The 20,337-nt window shown below is 45.0% G+C and overlaps 1 protein-coding gene across 1 annotated transcript in view; it reads left to right on the top strand.

Annotated features, from left to right (window-relative positions):
- Positions 1-20,337, top strand: part of LOC141134442 (UPF0235 protein C15orf40 homolog) — a 243,228-nt gene that overhangs the window by 151,650 nt on the left and 71,241 nt on the right. The window contains exon 4 of the mRNA XM_073623984.1: positions 6,125-6,165. Within this exon, the coding sequence (XP_073480085.1) occupies positions 6,157-6,165 (9 nt within the window). The 5' untranslated portion in view covers positions 6,125-6,156. The remainder of the gene's footprint in view (positions 1-6,124; positions 6,166-20,337) is intronic.

Here is a 20,337-nt window from a genome sequence, read left to right on the forward strand (position 1 = left end):
TTTATTTAAAGCACTTGAATAGTATGGTATCTAGCGCCCCCTAGCTTTCTTACATTTCCATTTTTTTGGTAATGCAGGAGATTTATTTATTTAGAGCACTTGAATAGTATGGTATCTAGCGCCCCCTATCTTCCTTACATGCCACCCATAAGTACCCATCAGTGCCGCCTATGAGTGCCCATCATTGCCACCTTTGAGTGCCCATTAGTGCCTCATACCAGTGCCACCCATCAGTGCCGCCTATCAGTGCCACCTATCAGTGCCCATCATCAGTGCCACCTATCAGTGCCCATCATCAGTGCAACCCCATCAGTGCCACCTCATCGGTGCCCATCAGTGCCGCCGTATCAGTGCCCGTCAGTGCAGCCATATCAGTGCCCATCAGTGCAGCCATATCAGTGCCCGTCATTGAAGAAGAAAACGCACTTATTTACAAAAAAATAAAATAAACAAAGAAAAACGTTTCTGGTCTTTTTTTATTTGTTGCGCAAAAAATAAAAAACGCAGAGGTGATCAAATACCACCAAAAGAAAGCTCTATTTGTGGGAACAAAATGATAAAAAAATAGTTTGAGTACAGTGTTGTATGACCGCGCAATTGTCATTCAAATTGCGACAGCGCTGAAAGCTGAAAATTGGCCTGGGCGGGAAGGTATCTGGTATTGAAGTGGTTAAAGGATAAGTTCACCTTTTTAGAAATAAATAATAAATGCACATTTTTTGCAGGTAAAAAAATGTGCGTTTTTGTTTTTTTTTTGAAGTCTGTAAAGCAGTGCATCAGTGATCAGAAGGCTGGTACCATGCAGGTCTCCTTCAGATCTGTCATTATATCTCTGTGCTGTACATCCCATATGGACAGGCAGATACACTGACAGGAAGAAATCGATGGACTACCATGGTGCTCCACAGCGCTGTGGTAGTTCATTGAGAACTACAAGCCGACAGAGCTGTGTGACTGAATGACGCGGCCATGTGGGTGACAGGTAGTACAGGAAAATTCTCCCCATACTGCTGCCACAAGGGGGGTAGTGGGCATCAGCTGCAGCATTGAGAACATGTTACATGTTCCACCTTAGAAACGGGTGGAACATGTAACATGTTCCCAAAGGTGAACTTATCCTTTAATGATGAAGTGGTTGACACAGGCTGATGGCATAGCCATAGATCATTAGCGTGATGGGCAGCGGTAGATCAAGGAGGGATTTCCACAGCAACTGGTCACAGAGCCTCTGCCACCTTGCATTCTTTAATACCTTGCCTTCTGACAAAATTATGGTCATCTGAAACATCTGTGCTTAAAACTTTAAAAGGGGCAGAAGGGTTAACAAGCTGGGTTCTCCTGCATGAAAATCTACCACCCAGCTCGAAGGAGGGCCCAGTTGGCTAAGATGATAGAGCAGCTGACTAACACTTCTCCCTCTCCAGCCACTGTAGCTGTATCCTGCTCTTCTACCTCCCTTTCCTTTGTCTATGGGGTTTAGGAGGATCTTGGCCTTCTCTACCTCCAGCAGTAATAAATGGCAGTAGCAGAGCCAGGAGTGGGAAGCAGAGGCTGGAAGTGAAGCCATCAGCCTCCCCATCACCTCATTACACTCTAAAATCTACTGTATTAGAGTTCCCTGCCAACCTTCCATCTCAGAGTTTTTGGAGTCACAGAAGCTCACCCCTAGCCAATCCGGTGCCTCATCACTGACCTTGTATCACTTCTAGTGCTACAACTGTTGACCTAAAAGTTAGAGGTCGCACTCTTAGCCTGTTTCCATCACCATGTGGCCAGTACTCCATTCCCTGCCACCACCTAATATGTGATGTATGCAAGGCCCAAGGGACCACCACTTGGACGCGTTGTGCTTTGTGAATGGCCTGGCGTCAGGGGAAGGAGAAGGGGGACAAACTTCAGGATGAGTTTTCTGCAGCAAAGTCATCTGGAAGTGGGTGCAGGTACCTGTAAAAACCAGGGGAGGCAATTAAGCAGAGCTTCCCCTTTTGGATGGAACTCCACTTTAAGCAAAGGGGTACCATCAGATCCACAGGGGTACCAACAGATCCACAGCTCAAATTTTGGCCAATTCAGCAGGAATCAGGTGAAATTCAAAGCGAGTATGGTATGGCTACCTAAAATGTTTATTATGTTTAGTAGTTAAAAGACAAGTTCACCTTTTTGAGCAGAATTTCAGTGTTCATAGTAAATAGAAGCATTTTCCAATGCCATTTCTGGCCCAGCCATCCCAATGTGCTTTTTTCTAACCCACCTTGTTCACATCTTGTCAGTTTATTTGTATTTTTGAACAGATTTTCAGATTCCATCACTTCCTGTAGCTTGTATCAGCATTCACTTCCTATAGGTCATCTCCCAGAAGCCTTCACTTCTTTGTTGCATCACAGAAGAGGGCATGATAGGGTGTGTTCACCACTCTGGACCACACTCCTTCATTACAATACTACCTTCCACCTACTCCCTATACCAGCTGATTGTACAATTGCCTTTAGATCTCCCATCAGCTATGTAGTACAAAGGCCTGTCTGTCCTGGATACAAATTTAATGGATTGTTCAAGTGTGTCCTCTATTCCATCATTTTGGTAAATCTAAAGGAAATTGTACAGAGATTGTACAATCAGGTTGCACGGTGTTTGTCCATCTTTATACAAGTACATAGGAGGGAGTTGACGGAGACAATTGGTTGTCAGGCCCTGTTCACATCTTCGCGTAGTGAAAACTCACATTCCGGCATGTGTTTGTTTTGGGTACTTTGGAGTGTTTTTACTCGTCACGGATAGGGCAGCTCATTCACTTCAATGAGCTGCCTTAAGCATGACAATCGCCCAGAGAAGCTCCAGAACTTTTTTTGGAGCAGGTCGTGGTGTGTTACTGCAGTTTTTGGTGCATTTGCTGCACTTGGGGAGCCTTTAACATCTAATGATAACACAAGCATGATGCACATTTGCAGCATTTCTGAAACGCATGGTGAAACGTGTATTTTCTGTGCAGTTTTCCATGCGTTTGGAAACGCACAGATGTGAATGGAGACTCATTGCTCTTGTGTAAACGCACCAATTTCACTTTCAGGCCCCATTCACACCTAGATTAGTGGGAGTGCAAGTTTTTTTGCTTGTTTCTCCAGTGAAACATGTAGGGCAGCTCGTTGATTTCAATGGGCTGTGCTACACATGACAAAATAGCTCAGGGGACATTTTTGCACATCTTTTACTGCATTTATCACTTGTTTTTTCATGTGGCAAAATGCGTATTTGCTTTTGTGTTTGGTGTGCCATTAACAATTAATGACACTGAACGCGCAATTGGTAAATTTAGGTGTATAAATGTGGCCATACACCAGGGGTCTCCAAAGTATGGCCTGCGGGACACATCCGGCCCACCAGGCCACTTCTTCTGGCCCGCAGCTGGAGTCATCGGTCCTCTTGTCAGTTGTGGAACTAGCGCTGCATATTCACCCCCAGCAATATTCAACGCAGGTCCCGCAATCCCTCCCGTCATCTCACTAATAAGGATGAGCTCCGGCGTGTTCGCATGCTGCATGTGCCGAGTCCGCTAGCAAGTCAGCACTGCACAGCGCTAATCAGAGTCCGTGAGACATTTCCCGATCTCTGTAGCCGCACATTGGGAAATGTCTCACTGCCTGTGATTAGCGCAGCGTAGTGCTGACTTCCTAGCGGGCTCGGCATGTGCAGCATGCGAACACGTCTGAGCTCATCCTTACTCACTATGTTGGCTGCTGGGACCATGGACAGCCAATGAAGTGCTTTAGTGTAGACCTGTTGCCACCTCCCTGCTCCCGCCTCCTGCCTCGCTGTTAACCAGTAACCAGTGTGCAGCCAGTATTTCCCAAATGTAATTAGGTAGGAGAGACGGAACGACTGTGAAGCCTGATGGCAAGGGCTCTCACCAAGCTTCCAGAACTCCATGCCTTCCTGCCTGGGGTGGGGGCTGCTGTGGTCTGGGCTGTGGGCCAGGGTTGCTTTGAAAAGCCAGTGGTGAATGTGCCCCTGAAGTGGCAGTTCAGGGGTGCCGTACAGTCTCTGTGTTTAGGCACTTGATTTTATGGCACCATGGTCACTTCACCACTACACACGTTTTTCACACCTGCCTCCTGGGCCGAGCCTTTTGGCTGGGACCAGGGGAAATTTTTAATCCTGGCCGGAGGGCCGGCCATTGTATTACACAATGGTCGCTTTTCACTCTCCCACCTTTCTATCCCCCCCACTTTTTATTTAATCCCCTGTTTGTCACTTTTTTGTATTTTTTGTTTGATATGTGTACACGTTTTGTCACTGGTGAGTAGGGTGTGTGTCCTCGGGCCTACTCTGAAAGCCTTGGGAAGGGGTGGACATAGGCCTTTTGGCTTGGTTCGCCCTCTCCTTTGGGGGTCTCCCTTTGGGGGAGCCCCACCTGTACTTGGGATGGTCTGTTTCAGCAGACCTTCAAGTAAACGGGGGTCCGCCTGGTTTCAGCCAGATGGACCCATTGTATAAGTACCTCAGTCCCTGTCTGGAGCCTAACGCCCCGGGGGATCAGGGTAAGGTCTTTCCCTAGCGGAGGACTCTGAACACCCATTGCATGTTTTTGTGTTTCATTCTTTGTGTGCACTTTTTTTTGGCACCGAGCGGAAGTTTTTGAGGTTTGTTTCACGCCACTGGCTTTTAAAAAAAACAAAAAACAGTAACCAGTGTGTAATACCAGCGGGGCGGGAGACGGGAGGTGCAGTACGTCTGTTCAGCCAGTGTAATGTCTGAGAAGTGCTGGTAAAGTACACATGCAGGGGGTGCTGATGTGAGATGCTTACAAATGTGTGAGGGATGGGTTGAATGGCTCTAATGGGGACACAAACATCTGGGGGACTGATGGGGACACAAACATGGGGGGCTGATGGCTCTGATGGGGACACAAATTTGGGGAGGGGGCTGATGGCTCTATTGGGGACACAAACATATGGAGGGGGTTATAGCTCTGATGGGGACACAAACTTATGGGGGGCTGATTGCTCTGATGGTGACACAAATATAGGGGGGGCTGATGGCTCTGATGGGGACATAACCATATTGGGGGGCTGATGGCTCTGATGGGGACATAAACATATGGGGGAGCCGATGGCTCTTATTGGGACACAAACATATGGGGGGCTGATGGGGACACACAAATATGATGGCTCTGATGGGGACACAAACATGAGGGGGGGCTGATGGTGGCACAAAAATGTGTGTGTGGGGATAGCTCTGAAGGGGACCCAAATATGTGTGGGGGGTGATGGCTGTGATGGGGACACAAATATGCAAGCGGGGGTGGCCTGTGATGGGACACAAATGTGCAAAGGGACTCTGATGAGTGATTGGGACACAAAAATGTGGGGGATTCTAACGGGGACACCAGTTTGTGGGGATACCCTGATGAGTGGTGGGGACACAGATGTATGGGGAGGCTGATGGGGACACAGATGTATGGGGGAGCCTGATGGGGACACAGGTATATGGGGAGACAGATGTATGGAAAGACTGATGGAGACACAGATATATGTTGAGACTGATGTATGAGGAGACTGATGGGGATACAGATGTAAAGCCTCATGCACACTGGAAGTTTAGCACCGCTGCATGATGCTCCAGTGTTTAGGTGCTAGCAAAGGATACAGAAGCATTGTCCAGCCCCGCTATCAGCATTAAGTCAAATTCTGTTCTTTTCTACTGTGCATTTATTTATAAATTATTTTTCCGGCTTGCGAATATGTGTAAAATATAGAATGTGGCCCTTGAAGTAAAAAGTTTGGAGACCCCTGCTATACACTATACGATCTGATTGTACAATCTCCTTTAGATTTACCAAAACTATATAATAGGAGAACACACCATCAATCCAATCACTCTGTATCCAATCAGGCGGGCTCTTGCACTACATCAGGGGTATCCCGTGGGCTGCATGCATCCCCAGGGAATTTAGCATGCACCCTGAGCCCGTCTGATGGAACGTTGGGGAAGTCAGGCAAATGCACACATGGAGGACTGCCGGGGGTGCTGTGAAAGCTTAGTTGATGGGTGAAGGTGTGCTAATGAGGTCAGATGGTAAACTCCTTCCTGTGTCTTACTGGCTTGTCTGTCTTTTTCTTTATACCAGGGAGTTTCTGAAGTAATCTGCGAAATACAGCCATGGATGAGGTAGGCCTTGTTTTCAAAATTAAAAAAAAAACTTGTATTTTTGTGTGACAGAGGTACATTACTGGTATATTGTACATAGGGGAGCTGGATTTTAGAAAAAAAATGGTTAACTTAGCCTTTAAGTCTTATATTTTAAGTTAGACATTTTCTATTTATTCAATAAGGCCCCTTTCACACTGGGGCGGTGGGTGCGTCGGCGGTAAAGTGCCGCTAAAAATACACCTGCTAGCGGCCGAGAAAGGGTTAAAACCACTGCAAAGCGCTGCTGATATGCCGGCGGTATAGCCGTGCTGCCCCATTAATTTCAATGGGCAGGAGCGGTATACACACAGCTCCTTCACCGCTCCAAAGATGCTGCCAGCAGGACTTTTTTCAACATTCTGCCAGCGCACCGCTCCAGTGTGAAAGCCCTCGGGGCATTCACATTGGAGAGACAGCAGTGGCTCTTTCAGGGCACTTTGCAGGGACTATTTTTGCAAAGCGCCCCAGTGTGAAAGGGGTCTAAGAGTTTGACAGCTTTCAAAACATACAGAAGAAAATTAAATCAATGGATTTACAGTCTCATAATTCTAAATGGTGAGATCTCCTAGGACTTGATAATAATACACACTACATATAGGTACTGAGGAATCAGATTTGACTGCAGAGTGAAATTTGGTCCCATAAAATGGAGTGTTTAACTGATCTAGTTGCGGTTGAGTTAGTTATGCGAAGGGTCCTGTTTATGTGCTCTTGCATTTTTGTTTTGGAATTGGAGGTGCTTAAAGTGATTGTTACTGTACTGTATAGGTGTACCCAAAGTCAAAAATGTTTTTTATCTTTTGGATAGATTGATGAGGGGTTACAACCCCTGTCATATTTTTACTGCTGTTTGTGCCTTTATTAGCAACATTAACTTTCTGTTTGTTCTAAAGCTCTTGTCACTGGGGCCAAAAGTGAGGGAAAGTCCAACATTTTGCTTTTACAAAAGGCTATATTGAAAGTTTATTTTTATTTTTTATACAGCACAATAACATGGTACAAAGATACAGTAAGGCTGCTTTCACACTGAAAGTGCCCGGGCATTGGTGGTAAAGCGCCGCTATTTTATAACAGTGCTTTACCCTAGTTTTTGTGGCACTTTTCGGCCGCTAGCAGGCGCTTTTAACCCCCGCTAGTGGCCAAAAAAGGGTTCAAAGCGCCGCTACAGTAGCACTTTGCTGGCGGTTCGGCGGTGCTGCCCATTGATTTCAGTGGGCAGGGGCACTTTAGGAGCGGTGAGTTCACCGCTCCTAATGCGCTGCAAAGAAGCTGCTGGCAGGACTTTTTCTGACACCCTGCCAGCGCAGCACTCCAGTGTGGAAGCCCTCGGGCTTTCACACTGGAGTGAATGGAGCGGCTGCTTCAGGGCACTTTACAGGCGCTATTTTTAGCGATATAGCGCCTGCAAAGCGCCTCAGTGTGAAAGGGGTCTTACTTGGGCAAGAGCTAAGCAAACAGGCCAAGTGCTGGAAAGTCCAACATTTTGTGCTGTCATAATAAAAGGAATCAAAGGAAAATCTTCCAATAGGGAAATGTGTTCCGCTGACAACTAAGAGGGGGTTTTCCTCACTTTGGAGAAATGTACTATTCCTATTGTGTGTAATGAACATGAAGTAAAAGGAAATTTCTTAAATTCAGCGCAGATGGCCAAAAAAAAAACAAAACACTCAGGATTAAGCACTTTCTCTATGTTGTCCAGAATAAAGGCAGTAGATATACTGTAACCTCCATATTTATGGACAAGCTTGTCCTGGTCATTGTGGATATTGGGACTGGCTACATTATCTGAGAACCAGAGCCAACAAGCAACTCTATTTATTGCATTCACAACAATGTGGCTGGGTTCACACATAATACAGATGTGGCTCACAGCATGGGGTCTGTTGCTTCCCTGTCCTCTGTTTCAGGCCGGGTTCACACTTGTGCAAATTGGATGCAGCTTTCCCCACATCCAATTCGCATGACAGGAGTCTCTCAACGGAGCCAGTTCACACAGCTTCCGGGCAGCCGCATAGCGCACAGCAGAAGGGTGCTGTGCGTCTTTGGCTCAGTTTTAAGTCCCAATTCAGGCAAAATTTCGGACCTGAAACGTTGACAGGGATTCACCAGACCCCTGCTGTGAACCCAGCCTCAGGGACAAATCGGGCCCAAATTTTTGCCTGAATTTGGGCCTGAAACGGAGTCAAAGACACAAAGGACCCCTGTACAATGTGCTCTGCGGCCGTTTGAGAGCTCTCCATTGAGGGCCAGTTCATTGAGAGCCAGTTACAATCTCCTGTCATGCGAATTGGATGCAGTGACCACCGCATCCACTTCGCATAAGTGTGATCCTAGCCTTAAGGCTGACAACAATTAAGTTGTTAGCCTCCAGGAGTTAAATAGTTTTCCTGAATATGGAATAAACCAACGAGAGATAGGTATGGGCATGGTTTGACCATACTATTTTGCCAATGGTTGATTGGGGTTGCCAAGACAGAAGAGGGTGGTAAGCTAGGAAGACACCTGTCCAATAGATTTGGAATAGAAATTATATTCTGTATCATAGAGGTGCACAATGTACGTGTCTACCACTCTGAATTCTAAGAGTTCTCTTAACGCTCTTCATAGTTCTGTTGGAGAAGTGCAATAAATCCCAAGTGTTGTTAAAAAGTATCTGTTTTTGCTAATTATAGGGTTACCTTCTGCAAAAATCCCCCAATTACAGGTGAATCAATGGTAAAGATTTCACTTAACTTTAGTCGGGAAGATACATGTTGGCCAATGTGAGGGTTTTATTGTGTATGAAAGGTTTAAGGATGAGCAATCTCTCACGGGAAATAGAACTATATTTGTAAATGTAATGGAATAGTAAATAAGTATAGCTATCCACATATAGTTGCCTTCTCCACAACAGCTGCAAAATCAGTGAATATTGGCCCAAAGTGGGTAGTGTGGTAGGATGTGCTAGCTCAGCAGAAGATCGCTCCGTTGATCTCTGCTCAGCAGGTGGATGACAGGTCCATCTCCGTTCCCTGTGCAGGGACGGACCTATCAGAGCCCCGCTGTTCTCTAAGAGGAGATCGATGAAAACGGACAGTCTGGCGAACATATTGCCATATGTTTGTTTTGAGCAGATATTGTCGGATCGGATGGCGGGCGGGTGTCAGCGGAGCTCACGAAAACTGCTTACCATTAAAATTAATGCTTTCAACCCGGGGCCGTGCTCCCCGAACAGAGCGATGCTGACTGTCGGTCAGCATCGCTTCTGCTCTACTTCTCCACGTTCATTGGAACGCTGAGCTGTGGAGGGGCGGGGAGCGGCCGTCTCAGCAGCTCGCTGAGACTGCCATCAATCAAGGCAGCTGGTGGATCAAGACTTGGAAGACGGGATGATGCGCTGCCTCGACTGATGGCAGTGACGTCAGCAGAGAGCGGACTGCAGACCGCTCTCCGCTGAAAACGGGTCACAGGAGTGCAAAACAAATTGCACTCCTGTGACCCAGAGGAGAAGCCCAGCCTAAAAAGCTCAGGCTGGACTTCTCCTTTTTAAGGTGAAAAACCTTAAAGTGGTTGTAAAGCCTAAACATTTCTTACCTTAGTACATTTCTTGCATTAAGGTAAAACATTTTTAGGTTTCAGCATTCCCCCTCACCCCCCTCTCCTTTTACTTACCTGAGCCCTCATTCGATCCAGCACCATGCATGCCTGCTATTCTTCTCTCCCCTCAATTCCGGGTCTCACTGGCTTTGCTGTGCCCCTGGCTTCCAGTGCTGTCAATCCATACCAGCGACGAGGGAGCGGGGGGGGCAGGGCCGCGTCCTGCTGTCTGTGTCAATGGACGCAGCAGCGGGGCTCGGGTGTGAGCATGCACGAGTGCCCCCATGGGAAGCTGCTTCCTATGGGGGCACTGGACAGAGAGGAAGGGCCAGGCGTGCCAACAGGGACCCAAAAAGAGAGGAGGTTCACCAGCGCTTTGTGCAATTCCATTGCACAGAATAGGTAAGTATAGAGATGTTTGTTATTAAATAAAATAAAAAAACCTTCACAATTACTTTAAGGCCTCATGTACACTGCTGCTGGTAAACGGAAATTTAGGAGCAGTTGGGCATTTTTTTCAAATGCTTGACTCCTCTCTGGTATAAGTTGAATGACAAAGAGACCGAGGACATACTGTACAGGATATAGAGAAAAGTACATAACCTGAGTTGTTAACCTGAGAAGCAAAATTTTATTGGTTACCATTGTACTATTGGAGTTTTTTAAATGAAAGTGCATTAAGGTAAAAACCTTTTAATAGTGCCCACCCCCCCACCCCACCCTTTAATACTCAACTGAGCACGATTTTGATCCAGTGCTATGCACATCTGCAGCAGCTCTTCTCCCCTCTCCCCGCTCTCAAAGGCTTGGCTTAGAGCATTGGGACCCATTGGCTCCAGCTGCTGTCAGTCAAAAGCTGTGACATAGCCCAGGGGCAGGGCCCAGTCCTTGTGTCATTGTCAATTAAGTTTTTCACATCGATGTAACAATTTAAAAGAGACCAAACCAGCTATAGTGACATTTCTTTGGGTGTTGACACATTTTAGAGTGTTGCTTTCTCTGAGAGTCACAATTCTTTTGACTGTGTCATTTAATAGTCACCAAAAGCAGAATTTTTTTACACAATAGACAAAGGCAGTGAGGCTCTGGATCGAGCACGCACAAGTTCCCCATAGCAGGCAAGGGGAGGAGCCAGGAGCACCGACCGGGGACCTGCAAAGAGGAGGATCAGGGCTGCTCTGTGCAAAACCATTACACAGAGCAGATAAGTAGAACATGTTTATTATTTTAATTTAAAAAAATGTAAAACTTTTATAGTCACTTTATGAAGCAAGAGATTTTAAAATTGAGAATTTTACAATTATATTGGAGACTAGAGAAAGGCTTAATACTAAAGTATAGATTGTGAGGGCAGAAAAACATTTCTTCTGAATAGAGCAGATCCTCTAGCACTGGATAACAGGAAAGAATTTCCTATATATTTTGTGAGGGGAATGTGTAGGGATATAAAATTAAATAAAAATGAATATAAAATTCTCTGAGAACTTGATATCTTTTCCTAGTTAAGGGGAATTTTTCATTACAGGATTTAATCATATATCCTGTTCTTGGGGTGAAGCTAGAAGACCCCTGATGTCTCCATTGAGAAGATCTTGTCACTACTGTCACATAAGGGGCTTGTCAGTACATACCTATATACATGGTCAGGACACATGTTAATAAATAAACACCTATTACACATCCCTACACACACCAGAAGTGGAAGAAGTAGCCATAGAGCCCCTTCCAGCCTTGCAAATGTGACCTGTGCATCCAAGTGGTAATGACCCCCGGTCATGAAAAGATTGAATAAAAGAGGAAGCAATTCAAATGTAAATATACCAAATTTTTATTGTGTGTTTATGAAAGTATAATTATGGACTTATACACATTTTTTCCTTTTCCAACTATATATACTTTGATTAAACCAAGAGTCCTTTGGTAAAATCAATTGGCCAGAAGTGAAGATCTAGTGATCCTCTCTCCCATTCGCTGACACACTTTTGACCAAGAGATTTCAAGCCTGCCCACCACGGCAAGGTAGACTCTTCTAGGGCAGGACCTACACTAACTACACTAAGCTACCCTACCTGATGCTAGTCATCATTTTTATAATGTTGGATGTGTGTTTGTAGTAGGCCTCATCCTATAATCTGTGTGTGCGATCTACTCTCTCCTAATTTGGTTGTCTGTCTGTGTACATCTCTCTAAAGCATGGACCAGTCAGTTTATGTACATCTGGACGTCCTCTGTTAGTGTAGGTCAGTGCATGCCAGTCATTGTATGTTGTCCAGTGTGTGTAAGTAAATGTTAGTCCTGTTTTTACCTGGGTACGTCGCAGAACTTATCTGCAATTCGGAGTTCATCTTGCCTTCCATCAAAAAAATCTCGGCCCTTCCGATTTGAGGATGAAGGAATCGCATGCTCTGTCCATCTGTGCATACATCTTCAGCCTAAAGATCTCCTTCTTTTCAGGTGGAAATGGTTTTGAAATTTCCGGGTTTTATTTGGTTTAATGCCTTCAAGTTGGCGGGAACTCTTTTCAGCTGCTCCCCTGCAAAGTGCTGCCCTATGCCTGGGCCTTGTTGGCCTAGGGCAGGATGCAGTGTTGCTTGTCTATTTGATTGAATCTCTATCTATATGTTAGCTGTTTATCTGCCTGCTTGTGCTTACCTCTCCTGCTCTATGTGCCATATATATGATCAATAGCCATATATATCAAAGTACCTGATTTGAGATTATATTCTCATTAGGATAGACTTATAGAAGGCCGCTTTCAACATCCAGCAAAGACTATGACCAATAGACCTAGCTTTAAAGCGGAGGTCCGCCATTTTTTTTTTTTTTTTTTAAAGTCAGCTGCTGACTTTTAAAATAAGGACACTTACCTGTCCAGGGCACCCGCAAAGTCAGCACCCAAAGCCGAGCTATTGCTTGGCTCTCCCGTGCTGCCACTCGGCTCTCGCGTGTGCTCTCTCTCCCCCCCTCTCTCTCCCCCTCTCCCCCCCTCTCTCTCCCCCTCTCCCCCCCTCTCTCTCCCCTTCTCCCCCCTCTCTCTCCCCCCCTCCCCCCTCTCTCTCCCCCCCTCTCCCCTTCTCCCTCCTCCCCCTGTCTCTTCCCCCTTCTTTCTCCCCTTCCCCCTCTCTCCCCTTCCCCCTCTCTCCCCTTCCCCCTCTCTTCCCCCTCTCTTCTCCCTCTCTTCTCCCCCTCTCTTCAACCCTCTCCCCCTCTCTTTTTTTCTTGAATAAATGGATGATTTCCATTTGAGGCATTTGTCATTTTCTGCTTAAGATGACATAGCCTCTTCTTGATTGATGAGGTCTTTCATTTTCCCTTCTACAGGGCTTTCCATTCCGCGCTGATAAAAGAAAAGCCGGTGAACAACTTCTGATCCTTCTCTCTAACAGCCTTTTTTTGATCGGTCATTTCTTCCAGCTCCATTCGCCTTCTTTGTATGTTTTTTGGTTGCTGAAAAAGAAAAAAAAGATCAGTTAGATTGACTAATTTCGGCATTTCCCCCTGTATGGGCCACCCAAGTCCATATGATTGTAAGGTGTCAGATACCAGTTACTACTGTGCATAAACCAGGATATTGATTTTCACTATTAGAATTTGTGCAAATTCACTTCTGAAAGGTTTATATATGTCCCCTTATTTCACTTTGCTCCTCCTGAGTCTTCAGATTGAGAGTTGGACTGAGAGCTCATCTGAGCTCTGCCTGTTGCTATCCTCTCAGGATCAGTTTTGCACACTGTCTCCCAGCTCCTGAGTACATAACAGCAGTGAGAACTCTATAGCTAAGTGATATGTAACTTTTTCCTCCAGACTCTCAATCTGATGAGTCCGATTCCAAGTAAAGCTAAGATGGGAATAAAAAAGATGCACAATTATAATAAATGAAGACAGAATGTTGATATGCTGTCACAAATCTGGTCTTGATGGATTCTTGTTAAGCACAATGATACTCTGTCTTACAAACCTCATTTATTTGGTGTGTACAGTGCCAGGCTGGGTGGGCCGCACACAAAGCGCTCAAATTTCTACTTACCTGCTTAGATTCATAAAATGGTGTGGGAGGATTTTCCCAATCTATTGTCTTGAAGAATGGGTGGTCTTTTATCCTGGCAACATCCTTTTTGCGGGTCTCCTGTTCTTTGCACAGGAGCTGTGAGGAAAAAGAAAATAGAGAAACATAAGATGACAGTAATGGCATAAAACTGCTAAGAGGTCTATTTATAAAGATCTGCGGTATTCACTCTCCGCACATCACAGGAAATACTCCACACAGCGCTGGCAATTTACATCCTATTAATCAAATGCTGAGCGCAATGTGGACTGCGGTGTGTTCTCTGCATAATGCTGCGAAGAATGCTTGTTCATAGGAGGAGAGTATTGTCACATGACGTTTCAAGGTCATGTGACAGGTTTCCTCCAACTCCTAGCTCATTTTATTTACAATCATTAGGATGAATGGTGCTCCGCTTTGCTCAGAAACCTAAAGCAAACGAAGAGCATTGCTTTTGCAAAGAACGCTGACTCATTGGCTGAGCCTAAATGTCTACTTTTCTTGTCCCATTGGGACTGTGTCACTACTTACCTTTGCCAGTAAGTCCAGGAGGTCAGGGTCGGCCTCTTCTGGATAACGTGGCTCATCCTGGGTTATGCATCTCTTCATCCTTTTATCGTTCTTGCCATCGTAGAATGGGTGGTATTTGAAGGCCACTTCAAACAGAATGACTCCCAGAGAGAAATAATCTGCCATTCTGTTATATAGACCATCATCATAGACCTGCAAGAAAATTAGAGAGATTAGGAACAAAGCAACAAATCAGGCTGGAAGCCAGGAGCATCACTTAGAAGCACCTTCAAGAGAACCCGTCATCATTAATTAAATCTGACCCAGTTGAACCTTCCTGAACGCTGCCATTGTTCAACATCTCCAAGGCAGACCACGCCTCCATGGCAAACCACACCTCCAAGGCAGACCACACCTCCATGGCTAACCACACCTTAGGGTCACACAGGAATTTGCCAGCCATGGATCTAGTACTGCTTTGGGGAGTCAGAGGCTGCCTCCAGTGTCAGATGGGACCCTCCACTGAGACTGGAAAAGGCCAGACTGAGTTTCCCTTGTATACAGGTTCTCTTCAATTCACCTCTAATCTGGTTGATAATTGCTCCTTATATAGAGGTTCAAATTAAGGCCTAATCAGGTTAATAATTTTTTTTTTTTATACTTACCTCTGGTGCAATATAACCGGATGTTCCGCATTCTAGAGTCACTTTGTTGTTTCCAATCACGTTGGTGGCGGCTAGACCAAAGTCTGCGATTTTCACATGACCTTTCTTATCTATAAGGATGTTTTCAGGTTTTAGGTCCCTGCAGAGAAGAGAAAGAGTGTCAGCTCTGTAGTTCAATCAATTTTCCCCCCTATATCCCAGTATTACTGATCCATAGAGGGAATACCATTCACAAATCTGCCTTTCCTAGCACTGCCCATACAAAGAATGATTGGATCCAGGATACAATGGTGTCTTTCCTGAACTGATTGCACTACTATATGATCATTAAACAATTGTTTTCATCAGAACTAATCAATCAGTCCTGGTGGAAATCCAATAAAATCTGTCCAAATTCCCTCCTTTTTTTACCGTGTAGGTGAAACATTAAAAAGTGATCCAATCAGCGCTCAACCATTCTTATATGAGAACTGCCAGCAGAAGGGCAGCCGCAATCATTGGATGGAGAAGGGTGAAACCGGAAAGCACCACTAAGTGTAGTATTTATTGCCTCTGCGCCTACCATCCACCTTTGGGAGAAGGGTGAACGGTTAAGTGTGCGCTCACCATCGTCCTTTTCACAAATGGGGTTTAGTAACAGTTTTGGTGATGGGGCAGTGGGTGGGGGAGGGGGGCAGATTGTAAAAACGATTGAAGTTTATCAAAGATACCTACCTGTGCACAACACCTTTGGAATGTAGGAACTGCAAACCGCAAAGTAGCTCCACTGCCAGGTGTCTGATGGCGGCGATGGAAACTTTTGTTTTGTTAGTTATCTTCTTTCGCAGCTCTCCTTGGCACAAGTATTCCATTACAAAGAATAAGTAATTCTGGGGAAGGAAATGCAGACAGGTCAGTGAATAAATTCAGTTTGAAGGTCAAAATAAAAGAATTATAATTCTCTACCAAAAAAAAACACTGCATGATATCAGTCTATCTTTTGTTATACATCCTTTGGTAACATGTTTCTGGTGTCTTCCCCTACATGTGACTTATCCAATTCTATGTGAACTCCAGTCCGATATAAATCATCACTAGGTTCCAGAGATAGATTCAGTAAATCTATTCTTAAATACAGCCAGTAAAAATATCAAAAGTCATTTTTATATTGGCTTCCTCTTCCTTGCAGCAGGATTGAAGCTAGGAGAGGGACAGTTATCAGCAGGGCTTTTTTTTTTCTCAGAAAATAGGTGCAGGAACTCAATCATGACCCCCAAAACCCCCTCACACGCACCCTCCAAACCCCATCACATAGTGAAATTTAACCACACTATAAACCCACTAACAGTGAGAGGGTCTTAATGGGCATTAAACACCAGGAGTGCATTACATACAGAGTGCAGAGTTCGGGGGTGCACTACAAAGAGAGTGCAGAGTTCAGCCTACTTCCACAGCCGCTTACCTCTGCATCCCCCATCCACATCCCACTTTCACCCATCTTCAGCTCTGATCTCTCCATGCAACCCCCCCCCTTCCTTAAAAGCTCCACCATCGTCCACATATCTTACTTTTGTTGCTGTATTAAGCTGAAGCACCCAGCTGACTCTAGTACCTCCACTATAGGTGACTTCTGTGTTTACAGGTGATAGTGGTAGCCAGAGAACCTGAGCCAGAGGTGGTGGAACACTGTTATCATTGAGAGCCAGTCAGGCCAGTTTGCATTGTATAGCATTGCCTAATGCAGTGTGACAGTTATCAGTGTAGGGGGCAGGGCAGGTGATCAGCCTCTATTGTGTGACTACAACAGAGAAAAGGGAGGTCCCTGACCTGGCAATGTTGACTGTCAGGGTTACCTTGATCACAAGACAATCCTTTGACAGGTGAGATGTACTATACATGTGTCACATCTGCATCTTCCCTGCCTGTCTGGAGTTCAGTTTCCAAAGCCGGCATGCAGATGTCATGAAACAATGTTTTTGCTACTTACTGTACATTATATTTTCTAGAAAATACACTTACATCTGTCTGAAAGGCGCCATAGAGGTGAGTACAGTAAGGGCTGCACTCAACCATCTCCAAGACCTTCCTCTCAATCAGGACGGATTTCGGGTCGTCCTTAATTAGAAGCTCTTTGCTGACTATCTTCACTGCCACCAGTTCGTCAATGGCGTGGTGGGTGGCAGCCACTACCTGTGAGAGAGAGAGAGAGAGAGAGAGAGGGGGGGACGGTTAATACATCTTTTCCATGTGCTCTAGCTGTAACATCATTACTAGACATTCCTCATGTTCCTTCTGTAATTACATTTCTTTCCCCCCTTTCTGTCATTTGTCTGAATATTATCAATCTCCATAAATGTCTGTGGTGCTTACCCCCGAAGGAGCGGCTGATTAATTGTTATATCCGTAATTCACGTTTACCACCTGATCCACATGTCCTATAGACATAAAAATGAGCCTCCATCAGCCCTATTCATCACAGCAGGCTGAATATTGTATATACTTACCTATTTTCAGCCCACCCCAGTTCGGTCATGTGATCTGGTTCCCTGTGTCAGCCAACGACGGCTGCAGGGGAGAAGAGGGAGCAATGACAATGGATGGGCCATAGGAAGCCTATGGGTGAGGTCACCCCTCCAGGCTTTACCAGCCATTGGTAAAGGGACACTAAAGCTTTGCATTCTTTTTTCTTTTGAAAAAACATGTTATGCTTGCCTCCTCTCTGCAGTTGGTTTTGCACAGAGTGGCTCCGATCCTCCTCTTCTGGGGTCCCTCAGCGGCACTCCTGGCTCCTCCTCTTCTCGAGTGTCCCTTCGGAGAAGCGCTCTCCCTCAGGGCACCTGTGCAGACATGCTGCCGTGTCCTGCTGCTGCATCCATTGACACAGACAGCAGGACTTGGCTCCACCTCCTGGCTTCCACATCATTGGATTTGATTGACAGCAGCGGGAGCCAATGGCTGTGCTGCAATCAATCAATCAATCGCCACCCGAGACACCGGCTTGAGCTGGGGTGCTTGTCTCTGGCGCAGGAACTATCGGGCTCAGGTAAGTAAAACAGGGGCTTTGGGGCGCAGATGCACTACAAGAGGTTTTTCACCTCAATGCATAGAATGTATTGAGGTGAAAAACCAAAAGGGTTTACAATCCCTTTAAGCGCTCTCTCCTCTCCCCTGCAGCTGGCACTGGATGACATAGGGGATCACATGACTGGATGGAGAGGGTTGTACATAGCTAAGTATATAAATCTTTCTTACAGAGGTTAGTCAGCTTAGGCTTTGGGGAGGGGACATTTTTAAGACTAGTTTGGGGGTAGCTTGGAATGCTACTTTAGGATCTGGTAGAAAAAGGGTTAAAGCTGAAATCTAAGGGAAAAACATTCCCCATGTAGTGGGGTCCCCTCTGCACTGCGAGGGTTAAAGTGTAACTGAACCCAAAAAACATCATTTATTATATTGTAGATTACCATGGAGAAACCTATCACCCTTGGACTGCACCATTCCCAATCAGTGGAGGGGGGTGTGTTAGATGGACTAGTATTAGATGTAGATGACTTTACATTCGTGAGTAACAAATGAACGTCAAACTCCATCTAACACTTATTAATCACATTTCTTCTTTGTGGGATAGAGGTATGACATAAAAGAATAAAAGCTGATCATTGTCAGCACCCCTGTCTGTGTTAAAGTGTTTGTTAACCGCAAAAAAAAATTATAACCACTTAAGGATCAGGCCTATTTTTTACACTTGGTGTTTACAAGTTAAGATATTATTTTTTTTTTTGTGCTAGAAAACTACTTGGAACCCCCAAACATTATATATATATATTTTTCAGACACCCTAGAGATTAAATGGTGGTCGAAATACTTTATGTCAGATTGTATTTGTGCAGCGGTCTTACAAAATACAATTTTTGGGGAAAAAATACATTTCTTTTTTAAATGAAAAAAATAAGAAATCAGTAAAGTTAGCCCAATTTTTTCTATATTGTTAAAGATGTTATGGCGAGTAAATTGATACCCTAAATGTCACGCTTCAAAATTGCGCCCGCTTGTGGAATGGTGACAAACTTTGACCCGTCGCTGATAAAAGTTATCTTGCAGCAAATTCGCCATAGAGACCACTTTTATCTTTAAGCGGACCGCCGGCTGATGAAAAAAATCTGATCACCTCTGCGGTTTTTATTTTTTGCGCTATACACAAAAAAAAACGACAATTTTGAAAAAAACTATATTTTGTACTTTTTGCTATAATAATCATTCCCAAAATTAAAAAAAAAAAACAAAAACACATTCCTGGGTTTAGGCCGATATGTATTCTACATATTTTTGGTAAAATAAGAATCACAATAAGCATATATTGATTGGTTTGCGCAAAAGTTGTAGCATCTACAAAATTGGGAATAGATTTATGGCATTTTTATTATTTCCGGACAGATTGGACACTTTTGACACATTTTTGGGACCAGTGACATTTATACAGCGATCAGAGCTAAATATAGCCACTGATTACTGTATAAATGACACTGGCAGGGAAGGGGTTAAATGTGTTCCCTCAGTGTGTTCTAACTGTGTGTGGGGGGATGGGACTGACATGTGGAGGAGACCGATCGTTATTCCTATATACTCTCCCCTGACAGAACGTAGATCTCTATGTTTACATTCACACGTCCTCGCTCTGTCAGGAACGATTGTGGGCATTCCGCAAGTGGTTAAAAAAAGGCAGACCTTCCCCTTATCTCTTCCTGCCGGGTACTGCACTGTAGGGGGAGATAAAGAGCACAGCACACATTGTGCTTTCATTTTAGGTCTAATCAGCCGCTCCTCCTATCCAGATAGACTGGGGACAGGTCACCATGGCGACCTCAGCAACAGCTATGCGAACACCACTGCTGTGAGCCCCGTGTGTGACTGATGTATAAATAATCCTGCTATGCCTGGCTTCTCAGCGATCACATGATCAGCTCTGTCTCATCTCAGCCTCCAGCCTATGGTGTCCTTTTATGAAACTGAGATCAGCGGCGATCCCGAGTCTCACCGCTGATCTCAGCGCTTTACCAGTTTATGAAACTGAGATAATCAGCGGAGAACATGTTCTCCGCTGATTATCTCAGCACAGTGAGAATTCACAGAAACGGCCAGTTTATGAAGGTGCGATCTCCACACCTCACTGGCGATCTGTGACAGAATTCTCACTTTCTGATTCACCATTTCAGAAGTGGAGAATCAGAGTGAGAAGCCTGAAACTGGCTGATATTCTGGAGAAAGAAAGAAGTCTTTTGACTTCTTTCTTTCACCAAACAGTCAGAGCACACCTTCCCCACCATTACACACCCCAAAACCAGCAGGATAGGAATTTATAGTGTATATATATATATGTAT

Source organism: Aquarana catesbeiana, linkage group LG03 (assembly GCF_042186555.1).
Source record: "Aquarana catesbeiana isolate 2022-GZ linkage group LG03, ASM4218655v1, whole genome shotgun sequence".
NCBI classification, from domain to species: domain Eukaryota; kingdom Metazoa; phylum Chordata; class Amphibia; order Anura; family Ranidae; genus Aquarana; species Aquarana catesbeiana.